Genomic DNA, 14531 nt, shown 5'->3' with positions numbered 1-14531 from the left:
CTTCTAACACACACATATGCTTAAAAGATCCTTCACACTCATGGTTGCATATGATCACACATCATTCACCAATGATTTATTTAGACTTCACGAAATTGCATTCAAAATGCATACACACATACAAACACAAGTTTCCCCATCAATTAAACCCTTAGATTTGAAATCTCTACACTCACTAGATGCATGAGGGAAACAAAAGAAAAGTTGGGATGGAGGGGATGAAGAATAGAGGTTTGATTGTACCTTCTTTGATTAAAACGATCGGTAGAACAAATATAAATCCCGATTCTTCAACAACTCTTGGCAAGAATGGAAGAGTGGAGTAGAAGAACAAGTGGAGAGGATTGGAGAGGGGAGAAGGGCGTGTGGAGGGAGAGAGAGACGTGAGTTTTGGGGGCTAGGTTTAGGTTTTGGGTTTAGTCTTCCCTTCCTATTTATAGGATTAGAATAGGCTATCAAATAATTAGGAAGATTTGGAGAATTAATTGCATGAATATTTGAAAGAGATTAGGGGTGATTTGGGGGATGCAATTAACATGAATTTGGGAAGGAGTAAGGTGAGATTTCGAAAATCATGGCCAATTAATTACCTATGATTTTATTTGGTATTTCATGGAGTAGAATAAAACAATACAGAGCAGAAAAATTAATAGCAAATCCTCCCACAATATGGAAATAGGCGTGTGATTTTAGCCCCTCCCACAAGGAAAATTTTCTAAATCTCTAATGTAATAAAGTAGGCAAGATTGGCTAAAATATTTATTATTTATTCATGGAAAGAAATAAGTAAGGAATCAATTATATAATAATTAATTCCTCCTCTCCCAAAAATTAGGAGATTTCAAAAATCTCCATGGACAACTCATAGGGGTCGAAATTTCCATGGAGGAAATAAAGAATAATTGGCTTTGGATTTAATTTGGATAATTATCCCAAGCAATTAATTAAATCCAGGAAAAATAGAATTCCTCTCCGACAATTCATAGTGGTCGAAAATTCTAAATAAAAAGGAAAGATGAAAATTGATGATTCTATTTAAATCTCACTCCCCGAAATAAAATATAATTTACGGCAATATATTTCATTCCGCATCAATTAATTAAGGCCACGTCATCAATCAACGAATTTGACTCGGTTAAATCAAAATTAGGTCACCAACGCAAATACATAACAATTCGTCATTTAATTGCGGCAATCAAACTAATTAATGCAAACGTCTTAGGGTTCGAAAAGTGGGGCGTTACAATTTCCATCATACTTACGTCGTTCAAACTGATCAAGTTTTTTTTGCAATCAAGTTTCTACATGTAAACATACTGATTTCTTTTTCTAACTCTTTCCAAAGTAATCAAATCTTTCACTTATCCGATTTCATGCATATTGCCTATTTATTACTATCTGTTTTTGTATTTTCAAAATATTTTGACATGTATGGCTTTTATTTTCTGGAACTAACCCTCCCCCCTCCCACTGCATATGAATTCGTCCTCGAGGGACTGGATGCAGTGAAAAAAGGGTTAGGTACAGGCAACGGCACAACAGAAACCAAGGAAAACTTCTCACACTTAGACCAGATACTGGGCTAAGTGTGAGACAGGGCCAACAATCAAACATGCATATCAAAACAGAAGAATAACAAACAAAACACGTAGGCAAAACATAGCAAAACGAAAATGTATAACTTCTCACACTTAGACCCAACACATGGCTACGTGTGAGGTGGAGCAGAATATCAGTTATACATACCAAAAACAAATAAAAATAATTTGTTTTGAAACTTGAAATGAGTAGAGATCGGGGGGTTGTACTTAAAGCCTTCTGGGGGGTACCGGGAGATGCTGAGGGTGGCCGGGAGGATGATAGGCGCCGAGACGGAGGAGAGCTTGTAGAGGGAGGTGGCGGTTGGCTGGCAAGGGTCTGTTGGCGCTTCCTGACACCCTTTCAGTGACTGCGCACGTCCTTTCATCACCTGCCCTGATCAACGAAAGTACTGTACCACCAATTAAATTCGAATTGCGCTAATCAAGTGGACAATTAATTCCAGATGAAAATTCAAATAGTTTCACTTGATCAGCTTCCATCCTTACTTTCAACTTTTAATTTCTAAGAATTAAAAACTAACAATCGAAGAACTATTTACACTAACTACAAAGGATTTGACCGGGTTCCCCTGGGATGTCACTTGATCAGTTTAATAGATTAAGAATTTGTTTCTTGATCAAGCAGACTACCCATGAGTACCCGATCACTCCTTTTACCTGCTCACTGGATAAGATTAGGCAGGATCAGTGGAATTTCTTCCACTGTGCCTGCTTCGGTCTTGTCCCTGTAGGGCTTAACCCGATGACTCTTGACCATGAAGGAGAATAAATTGGGGGGTTCTCCTGGGAGTATGTTTTCCTCCTGTGTGTGCATTGTCATGATGGTACGAGGGTCCGCCCATTTTGAATTCCGCTTCCTGGGTATCAGTTTGAGTTGACACTGGAAGAGTAGCTCTTTCTGCCCCACTATGAGCTCTTCCTTTCACAAAGTGGGGTCGAGTCTGCGTTGTCGATCAAGGTGGGGTGTCACTCCTTCTTCTAATATGTCGGAATTCATGCACGGATCTGGGTCAATCTCTATCAAGTCAGTTGTTTTCCACTTGACCACCTCTTGACCCAGCCTTAGTTCTTCCATCAATTGTCCTTCCTGTCCTCGCAGATTTGGTTTGACTGGCTTCTGATGCGTCTGGTTGGAAAGGTTCTTTAGGGTAACTGGCGAGAAGGTAAAGGCGATAGTTGCCTTGTAGGCGAGGGACTCTCCTGCAGCATTCTTCTCAATGTGGCGGCTTGGTCAGGTGGTTTCTCGACCCTTGTTGGTTGAGTGATCTCTTTTGACTTAGTTGGTCGTTGCAGCTTACAGAAATCCATAATTGCCCTTTTGATGGCTTGATCATCCATTTCCCCAGTCATCGTTGAATCGAACCATTCAACTGCTTCCTTCTTGAGTTGTTCGTCTTCAGTCAGTTTTTTGAAGAGTTCCTTCCCTATATACATTTGCTCCCAAGGTCTGATAGTATCTACTGATTGTATGCTCTCACTGTCCTGTGGCTTTCTCACAGCTTTATCAATGTCGAATGTAAGCTGTTCTCCATTACAATCCAGCTTCATCGTCCCATGGCGGATGTCTATGACTGTGCTGGCTGTAGATAGGAAAGGCCTTCCCAAAAGGACTCAGGTAGACTCCTCCACTCCTAGCTCCGTCATCTTCACGACGAATAAGTCGGCGGGGTACTTTAATTTGTTGACCTTGACGGTTTCATCTTCCAGAATCCCCTCTGGGTGAATGCAAGACCCGTCTGCTAGCTGTATCATCATACCAGTTTTGACGAGCTTAGCTTCTCCCAGCTTTTCATATATAGAATATGGCATAACATTGATGGAATCCCCTAGGTCGCACATTGCGTGCTCCATTCGAACGTCTCTGATGGAAATTGGGAGTGTGAACACCCCTGGGTCGGTCTTCTTTGGTGGAAGATCACTAGGTTGGATCACCACGGCTATATTTTCTGCTTCGACCATCCTTCCTTTCTCAGTGACTTGTTCAAGGGCACTAGACTCTTCTTCCTTTGTGACTTGATCAAAGGCGCTGGACTCAGGGCCTTCTTCATGATTGGGTCCGTCTGTGGGTGTTGGAGAACTCGCAGATGGGCTTTGATAAATTTTTCTGATTTTGGAGATTATGCATTGACATTCTCTCGCCCAGGTGGTGGCTGCACTGTAGCCGGAATTTTTCCTTCATTTTCCCTCAGCTCGCCCGGTGACATGGCGACCTAAGATAACTGCTTTGTAAGCATATCTAGTGCAACCCTCTGTTTTCTCTGGGCTTCTTGTATTTCTCGCATTGCATCATGGGGTTGATGTGGGATCATCCTATCCCCTGGACCTTCATTTTGTTGTTTGTTATAACTCTGATTTAAACGACCTTCTCTATGGCCTCGTTGATAGTAGCCGGAAGGTTCATATTGTTCTGGTTGGTTCTGGGGAAAATATTCTATTGGGTCGCTTGGAAATACTGCTTTCCTCTTTGGTACGGTGGGACATAATTTACCACTTGATTATTTTGGCTGTCTTCCTTGGCTGCTTGGCTGAGGGCTTGGTGTTGGTACCCCCAATTTCTTTCCTGTTGTTGGCTTGACCAGTTGGGCTGTCCTCCACTGGACCAGTTTCCTTGAGGTCCATTTGACCATCCTGTCTGACTTCCCTACATTCTGTTCCCTCCAGTGTTTGGTCTATCCTGGATCCAAGCAGGCTAGTTGGGCTGCCCTTCAGAAGGTTGCATCTGCTGTGTCGAGAGCTGTGGTGGCTGGCTTTGGTTATGGTCAGTCCATCGAAAGGTTGGGTGATCTCTCCATGGGGCGTCTCTTTGCTTTCCCCGGATCCAGTTGCCATTTGCGTTCCAGTGGCCAACGGCATTTACTTGGGGCAGCGGCTCTACCTCAGGGGGGAATTCGCAATAGTAGTAGTGATGCTCTTCTGGCAGAAGCAGTGGCGGCACATACTGCGTCTCTGTTGGTGCAGGGGGTGGAGGCGGTCTGGCTTTCTCCACTGCCTCAAGCAGCTTCTTTTCCATTTTCTCAAATCGAGCCTCCAACTTTTCATTATTACGCGCCTCTGCTACATGCACTGCCCCTCTTCTATACTACCCTCGGGACGTCTCATGCGAGCGCTTAGCCTCGATAAGCCTTTCCAGGATGTTTTTGGCTTGGCTGAATGGGGTCTTTGAGAAATCCCCTTGGGCTGCTAGGTTTAGATCATTCTTGCTATCTACTGTCAGTCCACCATAGAAGATTGAATAGATCTCCCACTCCCTCAGCTTGTGGTTGGGGCATGCTTGAAGCAGCCCTTGGAATCTATCCTAATACTGGCCGAGGAGCTCATCGTACTCTTGTCTGGCTTCTGTAATCTACCTCTTGAGAGCGCTTGTCTTTGATGCGGGGAAGAAACGATCTAGGAAGATCATTCGGAACTCGGCCCATGTTTTGATGGACCCTTCTGGCAGTCTCGACAACCATACTCCAGCTTCACCCTTCAAGACGAAGGGGATAGCTTTCAGCCTATAGTCCTCAGACGTAGATCCAGCCGGTACATGCTGGATATCACAGTATCGGCAAAATTCCTCCAGGAAGGCGTACGAACACTCTTTTGAAAGGCTGTAAAAAGGGGACAAAACGGCCAGTACCCCGGACTTGATCGTGATGGTCCGCATCCCAGGAGTAACGACAATGGCATGTGTGGGCACCTTCTCATCATGAGCGTGCAGAGAGCCAATTCCTGAGTCGTCGGCGACGACGACCATCTCTGCTTTTGCTTTTTCAAGTGGTGGTGGTTTAGGTTGCGCGTTCTGCTCTCCTTCTTCTTCGCTGGTCAGTTGGTCAACGGCTGCTGCTGCTGCTAGTGCTGCTCTGTAACGAGTGGTAACGACGCCGGCTTCCTGGACTCTCCAATGAGCGTTAGTGCCTCTGTATATAAGAGGTTGATTCCAGTGGCTGCCGTGGTGATACCTTCTCGTTAACAGAAGGAAAAAACAAATGAGAAAAGAAAGAAACAAAATTATATACACCTATGCGCTACACACAAACATAAAATAAATTATATGGAAGATAACCGAACCGGTTGGATCAGTTAGCAAATGTCGTTACCACTTGGATCAGTTAGCAAATGTCAGTTAGGTATAAACTCCCAATTTTGCACTAATTTAACAGTAAAGCGGCAAGTTCGGGGTCGATCCCACAGAGAAGCTAGTGTATCAAGTGTGTGAGTAGTGAACAGGGGGTTGGCTGCTGCCACGCTTTAACTTTGGGAGTTTTTACCTACTGATTTTACTCTAGATAGAATTTAACTTACTAACTTGATCAAGGAAATTTTAACTACTGGGTCAAGTGAATTTCAGACTGGAATGAAAATTAACTACGCGAAACAGTAAACACCACGATTAAAACGAAAGCAACTTTGATTAAAACTAAACTCAGAAGCCCTAGTTACACTTTTTGAGCCTGAAATATGATCATCCCTTCTTTGGAAGCCCTAAGCTTTCATGTCGTGTGAACAAGGGGATAAGCTGGAGCAACTCACCACTAGGGATAGAAGATATGATGTGAAACAGGGGAGTAGAAAATAGAAAAAAGAGTTAGAAAACGGGCAGGAAACATTGTAACCTGACCCAGAAAAAAAGAGAGAAAGATAGAAAAAGAAGATTAGAAAATGGGCAGGAAGAATGTATAACCTGACCCACACAAAAAAAGGAAAGGGAATAGAAGGGCGGAAAATGATGTAACCTGACCCTAACAAGAAGATAGATAAATAAGGCCAAAATGGCCAAGGGTAGTTCCAAGGTTTCAGATTGTACATAGGGAGATTGTTTTAGTTTTGTCCCTAAGTTCACATGTCCTTCACACTTCTATATACACTATGAACTTAGAACTCATAGGACCCTCACCTTTATACACTACAACCCTAGCCCCATTACAACCTAAATAAAGACCTTACGGAGTTAGCTTATGTCAACAGAACTCAAGCATCAATGGTAAGGCAAAATGAATGAGGGAATGGTCCTAACAATTCGGGTGAGGATTGAGTGACTAAGTGAACCTAACAGTTGGAGAGACAGAAACTATCTTGACAAACAGACAAGCATGATTAGGTAGAAGAGGGAGAGAAAGGAATCTGAGACTACGGACAATTGGATTGACCTTAAGCTTGTGGGGATGATTGCCAAACAAAATAAATCAGTTCTGTTATTTCTATCTTTTCAATGTGTTTAGTTTGCTTATGTGTTTTTTCCTCTCTAGATCTTTTCTTTCTCTTTTCGTTCATACTTGAGGACAAGTATGGGTTAAGTGTGAGCAGTTTGATGAGGCTCATGCATGTGTTATGTGGTAAAACTACATCAAATTCTGTAACTAACGTCCAATTTTGAGTTAGGTGTGTGAAAAATCCGCCATATTCAGAAAAGGAACAAATCAGCTGGGCGGATGAACAGATCAAGAAAAGAAGTAAAAAACTGCAGCATTGAGTTGATCAAGTCAAGAATCGAGTGGAGCTAGCAGAAGTCCTCCGCATGGGAGATAGAGCTGAAGACCCCACCACAAAATGTGAAGGGAGGAATGCCATTTCGGAGAGGATGGTACCCTAGGGATCAGAGCCCTATGCCTCAGTATATAAAGGAAGCCCAACACAAGAAAGGGAGAGCTCTCACGACAGGGGGGGTCTCACAAGCATTCTTAGAATATTTTTAGGAATTCAACTCTCTTATAGAACTGAAGAGAAAACACATAAACGAACACATAAGGACTAAACAGAAAGATTGGGCTATATTTTCAACCATCCCTCCCCTCGGGATCAGGTGCAATCCGGCCTTAGACAACCTTGAACTTCGGCCGCCCCCCCTTTCTTTCGAGTCAGTATATCCGTTCGTCAAGATCGCCCAAACTCTCGGCCAAACACTAGGTTCACTCAGTCACTCATACCTTCATCGGGAATGTTAGGACTGCATTCTCTCATAGTGCTCAACCACAATTGCTTCGGACTTAGATTTCACGTGCAGCTACTGAAGGGCTTAAAGGCTTGTAACGGGGCTATTGGTTTGTAGTGTTTTGGGTGGATGTTCCTAAGGCTCTAAGGTTCAAAAAATTCTACTTTATTTGATGTGGGGGAACTGTGTGCATTTGGGCTCTTGGTTGTTGCTTCTCATGGCTGGCGCTTCTGGCTTTGATCTCCAACTGGTCAGTAGCTTCTTGTGGCTTCGCCACCCTTATTCCTTTTCTTTTTTTTTTGTGGTCAAGTTTTTCTGACCATTTTTCTTCATATTCTTCTTTTTCTTTTTCCCCTGTGGCTTTGCCACCCTTATTCCTTCTCTTTTGGACCTGGGATGACTCCCTGGTCGATTTTCTTCCTTGAGCCTTCAATCACTCTTGCCCAGTTGGATTCTGCTTTCTTGTACACCTTTCTGGCCATTGAGCTTTACTCGTCTTATGCCTTGCACGCACACAGTCCTAGTGGCTAGGGGTGTATATCTGGGTAAAAAAAAGTTAGGAAAAGGGGATTCTAAAGGTGGTTTTGTTTTTTTTAGGGGGGGGGGTTCCTACTGCCTTCAGTATTTGCTACCTGTGGTCACTTCGCCCTAGGTAAATTGTGGCAGCCACTCTTTTCTTTTCTAGATTTGTGGAAAGTGGTTCCACTTAAGGCTTATAACTCACATTTTAAGAGGGCTTTCGTGTTTGGCTCTGAGGATGGGCTTTTCTTTCATACTCGCATCATCTATCCTGGCTAGGAGGTACTAAGGGGGGTGGTTTCTATTTTCCAGCATGTCGTATCTCCCTCAATTCCCCTCACCGTCAGCTCAGGACAGTTGAGTTTTAAGCCCAATCAACACACAAAAGAAAATAAAAAACTAGACCTAACAAGACACTAACACAAGCACAAACACAAACCACACATATACACATACATCATACTGGCCATTGCGTCCCCCCTCCCACTTCCCAAGTGTCTGCCCTCAGATAAGGCTGTGAAGTGGAAAAGGTAATGGCCAGTATGTTGACACACAGACAAAACAAGCACAACGACATACTATAACTGAAAACATCTCACACTTAGACTATAGAATAGCCTAAGTGGGAGAATGTAAAACCTAAACAGAAACCAACAATTACAAAACACATATATACATAAACTTCTCACACTTAGACCATGCAATGGGCTAAGTCTGAGCCAACATGCTTACGAAAGCATAAAAACAACAGAACATGCGTTACAGAAACAAACCCTTTACTTCTCACACTTAGACTATAGAATAGACTAAGTGTTATGAATGGGGGTTGCGCACATACACAAATTATACTACCTAAACAAAGCAAAACACAATTAAAATACGAAAAACTAAAAACTAAAAACTAAAAAGAAAACTAACTCGTCATGGGGGGTGTATTGGTGTCGCCTGCTCCTTCGCGGCGCAGGTGGTTCCTCTGGTTGTTCCTTCTCAGTTCCAGACTGGTTCTCATCAGACTTCGCCGGCTCCTCGGCTTCCGCCGGCACCTCAGCCTTTCCTTCCTCTGTCTCTGCAGCTTCTGTTTCGGGTACCTGTGGTTTATCACTCTGGCCTCCATGGCCACTCGGTCCAGCTGATTCCTCTTGCCTTCTCTGAGCTAACTCCATTAAAATTCCTTCCATCACTGACGCTAAGTGGGTCATCTCTGATCTCATTTATCGATTTTCCTCTCTCATCTCTGCCACGGTCCTCTCCAAAGTCGCTTGCCTCTGAGCTTGCATCCCATGTCCCGCAGAAGCTCTACCAGCTGGTATAACCTCCTGTCCCATTTCGTAGAAATGCGGAACGCCTTCCCTCATGAACACGGCATTTGTGCGGACGAAGAATGGTATGTCAAACAACCCAGGAGGGCGTACCATGGTCAGCGGGGACAAATCCTCAGCCTCTATGACGATAATGTTGTTCCCGACAAATATTCCCAGAATATTGCATAGGTTGAGATTTCGGGCAGGATGGGTGGCGATCAAATGGCATTGGTACGCAGTCCAGAAACCTAGAAGCAATCTCCGTCCATGTTTTGCACACCACAGCAGATACAATTCCGTCATTGAGGTACGGACGGCTGAGTTTGACTGGCCCAACAAGTTGAAATATAGATGGAGTTGCACTAAACGTAAAATGGGGTCATTGAAATGGGTTGAGCGAGAGATGGTTGAAACAAACTCTCCAGCATCTGGATGAGTTAACTCTGCCCAAGCCTCCTGTGGGTCAAAATCGACATGTCTGCGAGGGATTCCTCGTTCCCTATTTCTCCAATCTGGCTCTATGGCCTCCTCAAGACTGCACACCCCCAACCGAACCGTCCACTCGATCAGACTCATACTGATCTCTCATCCGAATAACCTAAAACTTAAAGACACCTCATCTAAATCTGTAGTTACCCTGAACCTGAATGTAGTGAAGAATTCTTTCGCAAGCCTAACACAAATATCTGGGTTTCCATTCCGCAACAACCACTCAAACCCTAGTGCATGCAAATAGGCTAGAAACTGCTCTCGAACACCCAACTCATCCAAAGAGGGGTAATGCATTACCTTCCCACACTTGACGTCCTTATTCCCATCATCCATGCTGTCAAAAGTATCCTGCAGTTTCTTGGTTTCAAAAAGCTTCATCTCCTCTGCTATCTCGTCAGTAAAGTCCACTGTCCACCGCCGGTATCTTAACCTCTCTATTGGGAGATGTACAAGTTCGCGATGATCGTCCGGAAGTAGTTGTTCCCCGTGCTCTTCATCCTCCAAAGAGATATCGCTGTCGGAGGCTGATTCCTCGCTGGCCGCATACTCACTGTCGCTCAATTCCTGTCGGCTCGGTGGTGTTCTCAGAGCAGCTTCAGTGATGACTATTCCAGTGTTCACCACTCGGGACTTCTTGGTTACCGACTTTCTTTGAATCGGGGCCTTCTCTTTCCTCTTTCTGGCTTGTTGGTATCTGGCTTCCTCCTCCGCTTGAAGTAGAGACTCATCTTGGGCAGTAGAAGTGGTCTCTCCGTGGACACGAGCATCGATATTCTCAGATCCACCAGGCCCTACTGACTCGGGAGTGAGGTCCAGACCCTCAGCCACCCTTTCAATTTCTTCGCCTTGCTCGCTCTGTGTTGGAGAAACCGCGGTATCTTCTAAGCCAGTAGCATGTATAGGCTCATCCCCAGACTTTTTGGGACTGTCCTTTTCCTATTCGCTTAAAAATTCCATCGGATTCTCTGCCGTGTTTGCCTTGGCTTTACTTGCTGCCCATTTATCCAGGCATCTCTGAGACACCCGTGTTGGTTTCTGCCGCTCTGCCACTGGACCGCTCTTCAAAATCAGCTGCCTCTTGACTGTTCTCGGTTTCAAGACGGGAGGCGCTGCTGGTGCTGGTTCTTGGATTTCTGTTACTGGCTCATCCTCATCTACTTGCATCTCATCGTCCCCAGCTTGGCTTTCGTCTGCTCGGTCTCCAGGCTGGTAGGCTGGGCCTTCTGGTACACGTACTACCCCTATCTCTTCGTTATCTCCTACTGCCCTCGAAGCGAGGTTCAGATCCTCAGCCATCGAGGCAGTGTTGTCTGCTCTTTGGTTCACTCCATCCACAATCGCCTGAAATTCGTCATCCGTCATCAGGCCCTGCTTCTTGGCCGTCTCATTCAGATCTATTTCTCCCCTAGCCACTTCATGATGGACGGTTTCTGTGACCGGCGTCTCCTCAGCTGCACTTCCTCCCTCTTCTTGTGGATTAGAATCATAATAGGCCGCAATAGGTTTAACATCCATGGGCTCTGCCTCTCGGTGGTTCGGAGAGGGTTCCGAGGGTTCTGACGGTGCTGCTTCAGTGGGAGATTCCTCTTCTTGTGGAGTCGTTGGGGAAGTCGGCATGGTAGATGGAGGTTGTGTCGTGGGCTGCGCGCTTGTCTCTGATGCGGTTACTGCCGAGCCCGCTCCGGTGACGCTCCCCTGTCCTCCGATTCGGCTGAAATTTGCCAATTTCGCCGCCCAATTTCTGGTCGGATCTTGCAGCCTAAGAAATTTCACCATTGCGTCTAAAGAGACCATCGCTGGTGCTTGCGGAGCCGGCTGTGATGGTTGTGGGTTCGGCGGTGGTTCTTCTCGGCGGGTTGAAGGGGGTTTAATTTTGGTTGCAAACGCCTTCTTTCCCATGGTTTCAAAGTGGTGATTTATTGGTGGAGATTTGGGTTCGATTTCTGGAGGAGATGGAAGGGAAATTTGGAAGAGAGAAAATGGAAATGAGGGTTTGTGAGGGAGAATGGGTGAGACGGTATGGTTATTTGGGAGGGAGAGTGCGGTTGTAGGTCAATTTAACCGGCACTTGGCGGTTCCAGGTCGCCCTTATCACGTGTCGGAGACGGTTGGGCGGGCTGCCTTCTGATTGGACAATGTCCGTCCTTTTGCTGCCTCACCCTGCAAAGCTGCAGCATCCATAATTCAAATTTTCCCCTATTCTTACCTAATACGGAAAATAGTTAAAATAGGCACTTAAATAAAATTGAAGTTGCACCAGATAACAGTTTAAAAGAAGACTTAATTAACTTAAGAAAGGAAAACAACCTAGTTTTAAGAAGTTTAAGGTTATAAATATTTTTGAGAAGACTTAAGGTAAAATGCTTTTAAAAGAGCAACGGGAAAAATTAGACTTATGAAATAAAACAATTAATAATTAAGGTGAAACAAACGTTTAACTTAAATCTCGGAGAACACCATTTTCAAAAGACAACGTAAATACTTGTTTGAAACCTAACACCACCATACATGTTCAAACACAAAATATAAAGAGAAGGTTAAAGTCTTGAGACATAGTTCAAATTATAGCAGCGGAAAAACAATAAGGTTAAAGGAGAGTCAAGGATAGCGCCTATGTATGAGGACACAACGCATCCTAGGTACTTAAGCCAGCTCAACATCCACCGCAACATCCCGCTCAACCTGCACATAAGAAAAATAATATGCAGGGCTAAGTACTTGTTGTACTCAATGGGCTCATGCCGAAAACATTTTAATAAGTTATGTCATCCATACCAGTGATCTCGAGTTTTATATAGTAAGAAATATCACGAGAAACACAAAAATATTCAAGTCTGGCCAGACAAATTTATCTCCCTATTTTCCACATCAATCCATCAATCACAATCACAGTGCGACGAAAGTGTGGCCACACTATTCGCCCACGAGACCGGCCGACTAGCAAGGACGGCTCACGATCCCACCAGTGTACACAGCCTGATAGGGTTTGCGGCCCTACTCAGACCCGAATTCGTTTCACAACACAGCCATATAGCCTAACGGAGTAAACTCATACGAACTAGGCATCAGGCACACAATCTCATAATAAAAACAACATGGCATGACATAACAGTTTAACCACCCTTATAATGCCACATAGCATTTTCGGAAAAGTAAAGAGGTTTGAAAAGAAAGCCCACCTCGTTCGCCTAGCAATTCACAACTCAACTTATAGCAACTCTTGATCCTCGAGTTCACGAAAACACAACACCCTTGTCAACGACAACACAAGTCAGCCTTCCACAACAACATTTTACTATGCATGTCCTATCGCTTCTCTTGTAACGCCCCACTTTTTGAACCCTAATTTGCGAACCCTAAGACGATATCATTTATCCCTTTTAATGACATGAAATAAATGACGAGAAGAATTGTTATGTAATTTCTTTAGTGACCTAATTTTTGGTTCGGAGTTATGATTGTGGGTTGACCGAGTCAACTCCGTTGAATATGTGACGTGGCTGTTTTGAATAATTGATGTGGGGCGAATTTATTTGTTTTCGAATAATTGATGATTTATTTTTACAAGCTCGAATTTTGTGAAGGTAAAATCACATTGTGAAAGTAATTAAATCCTTTCCTTGAGGATTATTTATTTGACTCAACTCCGTGTTGGATTCAATAAATTAAATAAATAATACAAGTCCAACCTAATAAAAAAAAATAATAATAATAAATCATTGGCTACACGATTTAAATAAAATACTGATGCTCGAAATCCCAAATAAGTTATAGATCCTTATTCCTTGTCTTGGTCACCAAGAATTTCCTTGTTTTCAATTTATAAATAAATATTCTGGAGAGATTCTCCCCTCCTCTCTTATACGGTTATTTTCCCTTCTCCCCTTTGATCTGCCAATAATGTTTAGACAAGGTAACAATTAAACCCCAATTAATAGTGAAATCAAATACACACAATGAAAGGCAAAAAAATACATTCAGCACATTTGCGTTTTTTTTTTCCAATCAATCACCTTTAATTGCTTTTATTTTGAGAATCAATTATCTATTCAACGTTCCCCTCCCACGCTCCATAATCGCTTCTCCTCTGCAAATCTTTCCTAATTTGTGACCACAATCAAAGTGAAATCAATCACCAGAAATGACTCTCAATACACGGTATATTAATACCCATACCCTAATCCCTTTTCATCACACAAATTCACAGTCACTCATTCTCACTTTGCACCTCAAAAATTTCATCAGGCGGCGGAAGGAGCATTAGGAAGAAGGAGCTCATCCTTTCCCAACCAAATCCTAATTTCAACACGGTAGTCATTCTTTTCACGGTCCCCCTTGTTTTTCTTCGTAAGGTGATTTCAGACCAGAACCTTTTCTTGACAGAAATTTGGAACCAAATCCGGAAAGGGGGAAACCTGAAGCTTCGATCTCCTGTCAAAGCCGATTTGTCCAGCGAAGGTATAAATCTCACCCTCTCTATTAATTCTCCAAACATCAAGCATATCACTTTTTGCGTCAATCGAAACTCGAGAACCCAATTAAAACAATCAACTTAATCAAAATTTAAGAACTTACCTTACGGGGTTAATCGGGTAGAAACCGAGTTGTTTCGAACGAATTCGAGGCCACCGGAGCGGCGACGCAGCGGCGCCGAGCGACGGCGGTGGACGCGGGTGATGAATCAGAGTCAGCAGCGGCATCGACTCT

General features: G+C 43.8%; 1 protein-coding gene across 1 annotated transcript; it reads right to left on the bottom strand.

Moving 5' to 3' along the window:
• Nucleotides 1-9917: 9917 nt before the first annotated feature.
• LOC121766953 (titin homolog) lies at nt 9918-11723 on the bottom strand. The gene is made up of 2 exons (XM_042163180.1): nt 10803-11723; nt 9918-10760 (listed from the first exon to the last, which is right to left on the bottom strand). The coding sequence occupies exons 1-2, from the start codon at nt 11721-11723 to the stop codon at nt 9918-9920; spliced, it is 1764 nt and encodes a 587-aa protein (XP_042019114.1).
• Between the last annotated feature and the right edge of the window lie 2808 nt (nt 11724-14531).

The sequence above is a fragment of the Salvia splendens genome, chromosome 15 (assembly GCF_004379255.2).
Source record: "Salvia splendens isolate huo1 chromosome 15, SspV2, whole genome shotgun sequence".
In the NCBI taxonomy this organism is placed as follows: Eukaryota; Viridiplantae; Streptophyta; class Magnoliopsida; order Lamiales; family Lamiaceae; genus Salvia; species Salvia splendens.
The sequence above is the reverse complement of the archived record's forward strand: the minus strand, read 5'-3'. Positions and strand labels throughout refer to the sequence as shown.

Bases quoted from the DNA above. Each gene is read 5' to 3' on its own strand.
- LOC121766953 (XM_042163180.1), bottom strand. From the start codon at position 11,723: ATGGGAAAGAAGGCGTTTGCAACCAAAATTAAACCCCCTTCAACCCGC. The intron at 10,761-10,802 runs GCAAACACGGCA...TTAAGCGAATAG, and splicing joins GGGCAGCAAGTAAAGCCAAG to GAAAAGGACAGTCCCAAAAA.